This window comes from Chaetura pelagica, unplaced genomic scaffold, assembly GCF_000747805.2.
Source record: "Chaetura pelagica isolate M959 unplaced genomic scaffold, ChaPel_1.0 scaffold272, whole genome shotgun sequence".
Taxonomy (NCBI): domain Eukaryota; kingdom Metazoa; phylum Chordata; class Aves; order Apodiformes; family Apodidae; genus Chaetura; species Chaetura pelagica.
This window is the reverse complement of record NW_009952445.1, coordinates 694,845-704,186: the sequence shown is the minus strand read 5'-3', so window position 1 is coordinate 704,186 and position 9,342 is coordinate 694,845. Positions and strand designations below refer to the sequence as shown.

General features: G+C 50.2%; 1 protein-coding gene across 1 annotated transcript in view; it reads left to right on the top strand.

Annotated features, from left to right (window-relative positions):
- Positions 1 to 2,264, top strand: part of LOC104398428 (16 kDa beta-galactoside-binding lectin) — a 2,453-nt gene extending 189 nt beyond the window's left edge. The window contains exons 2-4 of the mRNA XM_010008537.1: positions 1,208 to 1,287; positions 1,424 to 1,595; positions 2,053 to 2,264. Of these exons, the coding sequence (XP_010006839.1) occupies positions 1,208 to 1,287; positions 1,424 to 1,595; positions 2,053 to 2,205 (405 nt within the window). The 3' untranslated portion in view covers positions 2,206 to 2,264. The remainder of the gene's footprint in view (positions 1 to 1,207; positions 1,288 to 1,423; positions 1,596 to 2,052) is intronic.
- The last annotated feature ends 7,078 nt before the right edge of the window (positions 2,265 to 9,342 follow it).

Genomic DNA, 9,342 nt, shown 5'->3' with positions numbered 1-9,342 from the left:
GGAAAGTGACCTAATGTATGTTTAGGTCTTCGTGTACACTGAAAGTTTGGGACCATTTGCAACTCTACAGCATGAATGCTATATATATATATTTATTTATTTATTTATTTCCTTTAAGCTTTGCATTTTCCTCCTGGAAATTTCCCTTTTAGGCACAGGACTGAGGCAACTTGTAATGCAACAGCAGGACAGCAGAGTGTTCCCACCCCCTCTTGCCCCCCTAAGTTTCCTGTCCTCAGCAGCCCCCCGGGCACTGGGGTTGCTCCAGCCTTGTGCTGGAGGCAGAGCCAGAAGGCAGCGTTAGTGCCCTGTCGATAAGCAGTTTAGTGACTGGGGAATCTGACCTGAGCAGCCTGTGCTGTGGAAGTCGGCGTGAGGACAAGCTCTGCTGGGGCTTGGCTGGCAGCTCCCACAGGAGCTCTGGGCTCTGCAGCAGCTGCTGGGCCAGGCCAAGAGAACTAGCCCAAGCAAACCATTAATCAACTCATTTGAAATCGGTTTCCCTGCCCGGTTTGGCGTGTGGTGAAGTGGAGCTCAGCATCATCATCATCATCATTACACCTGGGCCTGGAGCACAGGCAGCAAAGCACGAGGACCTCACCAAACAGCCTCTTCATCTTGGCTGCGGGAGGCTGGGGGTCTCGGGTGCTGCTCTGGGGGTACGTGGCTGGGGAGGTGAATCCCCTGGCTCTGAGAAAGGGTTTAAGTGCCTCTTCTCTCCGGCGGGAACTTCCCGGTGGATGGTGCTGGGGTGTTTGTGCTGCTTTCCCGGGCTGCAGCCAGAAGTGGCTCCACGGACCCCCCTCTGTGTGGAGGTTGCTTTAAGTAAGACAAAAAGCTTTTCCTTGGTTGCTCCTGTTGCTAGGAGGGCTGCCTAGGGAGGGGGCACAGGCCTCGTGTTGGGAAAGCATGTTGGGTCATAGAAAAATATGTTAGAAAAGGATTTTTGGATGTTTTCTGCAGCAGCTGGTAAATCAGTGCCCATACCCTACTCTTGTTACACGGGCTTGAATCCCCTCCTTGGCAGCTGAGATGGTTTAGTGGAGTGGGAGACCCCCTGGGTCGCTGTGAACAAGGATTCCCTGGCAGAGGGCTGAGACAAGCAGCTGGCCTGGCTCAAACCTGCCTCTAGCACAAAGCTGCAAAGGTGTTTGGGTCTGGCAGGCTTGCCTTGGGACAGACTAACTGCTGTGGTTTGGCCCTGCAGGGACTGGTTGTTACTCAGCTGGACATCCAGCCTGGTGAGTGCATCAAGGTCAAAGGGAAGATCCTGTCTGATGCCAAAGGGTGAGTGAGGAGATGGCAAATGAATTGATGTGGTACTGGGGGAAGCCTGAGCTCCTGCTGTGTTCAGCCTGTCGGCACTGGGAAGCTGGAGCTGCTGTGCTGGCAGCTCCTCTGCACTGCCTCTGTGTTTGCCCAGGTTTGCTGTGAACGTAGGGCAGAGCAGCAGCACCCTCCTGCTGCACTTCAACCCTCGCTTTGACTGCCATGGGGATGTCAACACCATCGTGTGCAATTCGAAGGAGGAAGGCATGTGGGGTGAGGAGGACAGGAAAGCTGACTTTCCCTTCCAGCAAGGTGACAAGACAGAGGTGAGGCCCTGACACAGACTATTAACAAGCCAAGGGCACAGATTTTTAATGCTGCCTTATACCTCTGGTGGAGAGAGCACACAGGGGAAGAGTTTTGCAGCTAAATCTCTCCAAACCTGCTCTGCTCAAGTCAATGCCCAACAGCTCAGCTATGTTAGGTTCTCCTCTCTGGCCTGCCTTTGCAAGCCACACAAGTAAGTGCAATTAAAACACTGACCCGAGGTTCAGGCTGGGTCTCTGTCATCTCTTCACTTCAGAAGCTTGGCACTGACCTTGGGGCAGAGCAAACCAGCTTGCTCCCCTCCTTGCTTCTGCTGGGCAGGGAGGAGGCTGAGCTAGTGAGAGTGGCCTCAGCAGGAGCAGCCACCTCATCTGCCCTGCCTGCAGACTGGAGGCAGTGGGGAGTGAGGGTGGTGAGGTGGGATGTGATAGCCTTCCTTCTTGTGGCTCTCTACAGATTTGCATCTCCTTCAATGAAGTGGAGGCAACCGTGAAGCTGCCTGAGGCCGAGTTCCAGTTCCCTAATCGACTGGGCATGGAGAAAATTGAGTACCTGGCTGTGGAGGGTGACTTTAAAGTCAAAGCCATTAAGTTCTGTGACAAGCTATAGTTTGGTTTGTTGTGTTTTCTCCCCCCTGCATAGTGAAATAAACCCAAACTTGCAATGGCTGCTTCCTCTGCTGTTTTCTGCTCTAATCTGCTTGCTACAGGGGTGGGCAGTGGGAAGGGGGAGGTATTAATCTGTGTGCCTGCTTACACTGCAGCCTGTCAGCTGGTACTGAGTTAGACCACATGCCAGGCAAAGCATGACTTACTGTGATTTACTACCTGAGTAGTAGTTGCTTGATCCTGTTTGCTGCAGTAAGTGGTCCCTGGCTGTCTGGTTTTCTACATTCTGTGACAGTTCCAGCCAGGGAAGCTCAAACCAGTGCATGTTGGGTGTGCTTTGTGCCACCTCTCACCAAGAACTGGTGCTCACATCTCCTTGCTGGGGATTGGGGATTGACAGGGAACAGGGCATGGCTTGTGCTCTTGCAGGTGGCTTTGCTTTCCAAGAACATGCTGAGCAGTTGGGTGCCTTGCAGGCTGGCACTAGTAGAGAGGAGCAGGCAAGACAGGCTGACTGCACTTGCCAGGGGACAAGACAAGGAGTGTAAGGTGAAGCCTGACAGAAAGCCTAGGAATCTTGAGAGGATCTGGGCTGGCTTTGCTGCTTCATCAAGTGTGGTCTTGACACTGTAAGAGATCTGGTATCAGGAGGCTTAGCAACACGGCAGGTATGGGGGACAAGCCACGTAGCAGCTTGTGGGTCAGTGCCTGGAACACTTGGCTGCTGAGTTCCAGGTGCAGCCCAAGGGCAACATCAAACAGGATTTCTACAGGTATTAAATCCTGAGTGTGCCAAGAACAACTAGCTGCAGTTGGGCATACCAAAAAGGAAAAGCTTAGTAAACAGTTTCTTCTGCTTATAATTTCTTTGCTTGTGCAATACCTTGGAGTGTGTCTGAAACTTCTATTCCCCAGCTGCCTGGTAGCTGTGCCTAGGGCTGGATCTGGGACTCCTGTGGCACTTGAGTACCTGAGGAAAGGTGAAGTACTGCCTGCTGTGGAGAGCTGGGAGCCTGAGCAGGCTGCCCCAGCTTGGGGGGCTGGCTGTGTGTCTGCTGAAGCTACAACAGTGCTGCCCCAGTGCAGCTCAGCTGACTGTGCTGGTGAGGTCCTGCCTTAGCCAAGTGCTGCTGAAGTGGTGGAATTTGACTCCTGTTGGCTCATCTGTCAGCAGGGCTGCTCTAGGCTGGGGCTGCATCTGTTGCTCCTCTGAACAGCTGAGCAGTTGGGCCAGCTGCTTGGGTAGGGGCAACACCACCCTGCAGAGTATTCCAGTCATTAAAAAGCTTTTTCTGGAGTGGCTGGCAGGCTCCAAGCCTGCTGCCTTCCTGACAGCACGATTGCTGCGTGGCAGGAACACTGTACAGATCTGTGCTGCAGCACCTGCCTCAGTGCTGGGCATCCCTGTGTGTGAGGGGTGGGGGGATTTGCTTTGGAGGTTGGACCCCCCTGCTTAATCATGTCCATTTCTCTCTGCTGTCTGATAGCCCTTGTTATGAGGGCTTTCTTGCAGCTCCACTAGAAGGTCAGTGGTTGTAGCAGTGTCTTGCCAGTCATCCTGCAGGCACAGACATGGTGACTGCATAGACAGGGCTGCTCCTCTTTGTTCTCCAGAGCTGATGCAGCAAATGATAGCAAGGGTGTGCAAATAAGCAGGAGGTTTTTTGGACCCTGGTCCCTCTGAAGGTGAAGCTGGATTGTTCCCCAGACACATGTAAGGGCTCTTGCTGCAGTGTCAAAGTTCAGCAAAAGTTTCCCCTGTGCAGCTGCCAGGAGGGTGAGGAAGGATTTCTGTGTACCATGTCCCTACCTTCCTGCAGGGCTGTCTCATTTGGCACTGACAGGTGCTTATAATCCATGTCCTGCCCACCCTGCATTATTTACAGGGCAGGGTGTATTTATTAGGCAAAGGATAAGATGAGTCTTCCTGATGCTTTGCCTTGTCAAATAAATCTTCAGGTTTTCTTGAAGGCTGTTTGCACTTGGGATGGGGGCCTGGGAAAAAAAGAGGGTGGCTTTTGCCTTGTTTCCCCCCTCTGTCCCTGAGTTACACTGTGTAACTGAAGGTAACCCAAGTGATGATGTGTACAAGCTCTAACAAAATACAATGCATTACCCTGCAGAGGCACAGGGGAGCTTGCAGCTGGTCCCTCTGCTGCCTGTCCCTGGCTGCCCTGATTAGATGAGGTGTAGGTGTCTCAGCACTAACAAGAGGAAAGGTGATTCCATTTTTACCTGTTAAGCTGGCAGTCCTGATTTCAAGGTAGGTTTGCCACCTTTGCTCCTGACCACCATGCTCAGGGCACAAACAGTGCCTTCACAAGGGCCACCTCCCTCTTGTCCTTAATTAGGACAAAATTAGCTGTTACTTAGGCTTATCCTGCTTTCTAACACTGGCAGTTAGTGCTAAACAGACCACAAAAGAGGAGAAAGGGTAGGAGGGAATATGCCTTTGCCAGCACTTCCTGCCTCCTAAGCCTTGTTCTACCATGGCCCAGAAGATAAATAATCTTGTTCTATAAGCAGCACAGGTAAATAGGCAGAGTAAATGCAGAGTGTCCTGGCTGGCTCCTGGAGTGATGACCAAGACCTCTCTTGCTAAAGAAATTTGGCAAGCAGCAGTGCTCCACTCTGGGCTCAGAGTGAAGGCAAAAGCCAGGCTTGTCCCTGGAAATGTGGTGGGCTCAGCTTGTCAGTACTTTTGGAAGGACCCTGAGCCCTGTTTGTTCAGGTGGGGGGTGCAGAACATCATGGCCTAAGGGTGTAGGTTGTTTGTTTTTTTAAATACTACAGAGCATGTAGTCAGCCTTTCAGTCTAGCAGCACATCCCATCAAGAGCCTACAGGAAGAATGCCTGAACACAGAGAGGGAGGTGGTGGTGGTGGGGAAACAACACTGATCCCTGTTGAGGGGGATGTGTTTGCTGAATCCTGCAAGTGTGCTAATCTGTACTCAGCCTCCATCCCTGTCTCTGCACCAGGAATCAAAAGCTGTGCCACTTTATTTCTTTGCAGCAGTGTGCTGAGGGAAAATGGCATCTCGAAAACAGGTGTGAGGGTTTTTGTTATAATATGGAGACTCAGATTGAATATTAGGAAAAAAATCATTTCACAGTTGCCAAGCAATGGAACTGGTTTCCCAGGGAAGTGGTTGAGTCACCATCCCTGGAGGTCTTTAAAAGATATATAGATCTTTTAGGGACACTTAGGGACATGGCTTAGTGATGGACTTCCTAGTGTTCGGTTAACAGTTGGAGTTTACAGAATTCCAGGCTGGTTTGGGTTGGAAGGGACTTGATCTTAAGGGTCTTTTCCAACCTAAATTATACATTAAGTGATGTATATTGTCACCTCATGCCCAGGAAGAGGAGAATAAATACCCAATTGCAGAAAAGATTAGTTTGGAAACAGTAGGTGTGCTAGGAATTAAAATCTCATGTGGGATCTGCAAGAGTAGTGATGGCTAAGACAGACCAGCAGCTTTGTCATCTAAAAAAATAACTTCTCCCTGAGCAGTTCACATTAACTTCACTTGACAGAAATAGGCCATCCAAGTAGACACTGCAGCTACACAAGCATGTGACACAGTTCAGCTCAGCCTCAAAAGACAGTTGCAGGACACCCTGCACCCAGAAACTGTGCATGGGGTATGTGCAGTGTGTGGAAGGAGAGGGCTAGGGAAGCTGATGGGCAATCCAGCTTGCCATGGGGCAGGGGAACCCAGTTTGGTCTCTTCCACTGGAATTTACAAGCAAAAATGGTGCAAGACCATTTCTTAAAAATGTGATATAAGCAATTAACTGACAGCTGTTGTACAATATGAAAAGGTGACCAGTAGCCAGCTTTGCAAGTGCAGTCAGTGCACTGACAGTCAAATGCTTCCTTTGTTTCCTCACCTCCTGTTCCTCTTGCCCCAGTTCCAGCTTTTACAAACCAAAAGGAACTTCTGCCACTTTTTAATTCAGCCTTAAACTCTAAGCTGCATTACCTGATTAGTCCCCCTCATTTTGGCAGAAAGCACGGGAAACTTGAACCACACCATTCCTCTTCCCTGGAGGCTTCAGCATGAGGCTGAATGCTGCTGGCACAGGATACCAGGTCCTTGAGGTAAACAGGTACAGATCATGGTGAACTGCCTGTGGGCAGAAGCCAAGGACTGGAGGACACCACTGGCCCTGCACACCGTGCTGGGACCCCCTGGATACATGGATACAAGCACCATCGCACCCTCACATCCCTGTAAGGAAACCAAACCTTCACTGTGCCAGCTTTCCCACAAACTGGGACATTTTTTTCCCCTCAACCCCAACCTAGCTGCTCCATAGTGGGTGCAAGCAGGCAAGCACAGCCCACATAAGGGGGAAAAAAAGTATAAAAATACATATGTACTCAGCCTTTCTCAGAAAGCTTCAGGCCGAGGTGTCCAGCCTCCTGGCCAGCTCAGAGCCCAGCTTGTTAGCCTGGGTTACCCTACAGGTGCTAAGGGTAAAAACACACCTGGAGGGGTGGGCAGCAAGCCCTGCTCCCATTCTGGGGGACTCCGGGGAGGGATGGGTGCTGGGGGTGTTCTGGTACCCTCCTGGCTGGGCAGTGTCCCTGGGGGGATGAGGCACCTGAGGAGCTTCCCTGGGAAAGGCTTTGTCCTCCAAAACTTCCTGTGATACCTCCTCATTTTCAAATGCCTTCTTTTCTAGGCTTGCCTTGATCCCTTGGTGTTCTGGGTTTTTGTGGTTTGTTTTTTTTTTTGAAACCACAAGCTGCTTTTAGTTCTGGCAAAACAAGAAGCAGGTCCCTCGAAAAGGCACTTCCTTAACATTCTGTCACACTTTCACCAGCTCACTCTCCCCAGCCCAACTATGTCTTTTGGTTTGCTTCTTGCATTTCAGTCCTAAAAGTTAATTTTGTGCTAAAAGGAGCATGAACAAAAGAAGTACTGCTGGCTTCTCTTGTTTCATTTGAAGGCCACTTGCTCTCTGAGCAACCCTGGCAGAAAGACGTGGTCTCAAGCTGCAAATCACAGAGAGAGAAGCTGCCTGGCTCACATGTACCATGTTTTCTTTATAGTGTGGAGGAAAATGAGCCTTTTTTCCTCTTCCCCAGTCTTCATCCAGGCAGGACCACACTGAATCCCCTCAAAAGCCCAGCCAGAGGTCCTGAGCCTGGCTCCAGTTCCCCATGATCTTGCATGGGGTCATGAGAGCAGATTTCTGCAAGGATTTGTAGCAGGAATGTGCAGCAAGCTGCACAACAGGCAGAGCTACAGCTGGAGAGGTTGTTACTGTATGCACATAGGGAACAGCACAAGCTGCATGCCTAGAAGGCTCTGGCAAGGTCTCCCTGCCCCCTCCAAGCTACTAGACACCCTAATCTCAGTTTATTTCTGCAGCTTGTATTGAAGAGGGACCTGGGTAAAGAGGAACCTCATGAGGTTCAACACGAGCAAGTGCAGAGCCCTGCATCTGGGAAGGAACAACAAAGTGCACCAGTACAGGCTAAGAGGTGATCTGCTGGGGAGCAGCTCTGTGGAGAGGGACCTGCAGACAACAAATTCTCCATGGGACAACAAAGTGCCCTTGTGGCCAAGAAGGCCAATGGTATCTTGGGGTGTATGAAGAGGAGTGTGTGCAGCAGATGGAGGGAGGTTCTCCTCCCCCTCTGCTCATCCCTGGTGAGACCTCACTTGGGGTGTTGTGTCCAGTTCTGGGCTCCCCAGTTCCAGAGGCACAGGGATCTACTGGAGAGAGTCTAACAGAGGCTATGAGGGTGATGAAGGGGCTGGAACACCTGCCTGAGGAGGAAAGGCTGAGGGACCTGGGGCTGTTCAGTTTAGAGAGGAGAAGCCTGAGGCGGATCGAATTAATGTCTATAAATACATGAAGGCATCAAGAAGGCAGGACAAGCTCCTGTCACTTGTGCCCTGTGACAGGACGAGGGGCAATGGATTCAAACTCGAGCACAGGAAGTTCCACCTCAACATGAGGAAGAACTTAACTGTGAGGGTGACAGAGCCCTGGGCCAGGCTGCCCAGACAGGTTGTGGAGTCTCCTTCTCTGGAGACTTTCAAGACCTGTCTGGATGCCTTTCTGAGCATGATCTGAGTGATAGGGTTTTTTTGGTCTTGCTCTGGCAGGGGGGTTGGACTCCATGATCTTCAGAGGTCCCTTCCAACCCCTAATATTCTGTGATTCTGTGACAAACCAGGAAGGAAAGGACTGTCTCCTAGATTCAGACCATTCTTGCTGCATAAATACATTCAGTTGCACAACACAAATAATGTTTGTTCAGTAATGCATTGCTAGAAAAACCCTGTAATACAAGAAAAGTGTAAGAGAGTTTACATGCAGAGGCATGAGCAACAGTCTTACAGGAACACAGCCAAAGCAGAATACCATGCCACGGTCAGCATACATCTCCCCTGGGAGGGATATGAAGGAAGAAACAGCTCTCAGGTGAATTAAACCCAGATACCAATGCTAGCTTGGTGGATGGCTGAATAAGACACCCAGAAACTTGGGGATCAGGTCTCTAGATCGTCCCTGGTTTGCTCATACAAATTTAAAGCATGGGCTCTCCCATGAAAAACTTGCTCCACACAGGATTTATGTGGAGTGAGTATGAAATGCTATCCAGTTTGGTTTGCTTACTTCTTGATCTAAGTAATCATGACAGCAGCTGAGTTGTGGAGATGATGGATCTGGCCTGACACAGGGACTGTTCTGGTGCTCTGTGTTTGACAGACTTTATAGGTAACCTTCACAAAAGATCTTACAACCAACAGACCCTTGCATGTAAACACTCTTTAGTAGATTTCATCTGGAAGGCATCTGACATTAATTCCTTTTGACCATCAATTGCCCAAAGGCTCTGATTAAAAAAAAAAACAAATTGGATGAGATTTTCACAGCACTTCTATAATGCAGCCCAGCGTGGCAGAGCAGGCTGCAGGGGCGGGATGTTGCTTAAAGGATATGAGGTCTTGGAGAGAGCTTGGTTTAAATATCCTGCTACAATATCCTGCACAACAAACAGCATCATGGTGCAAGTGCATGTCTACATCTTCTGTTCCCCTGTGCTGGGTCTGGGTGCAATGCCAGCAGTTTGATTACTTTCACAGCCCAGGGAAAGTCCACTCAAGCTCT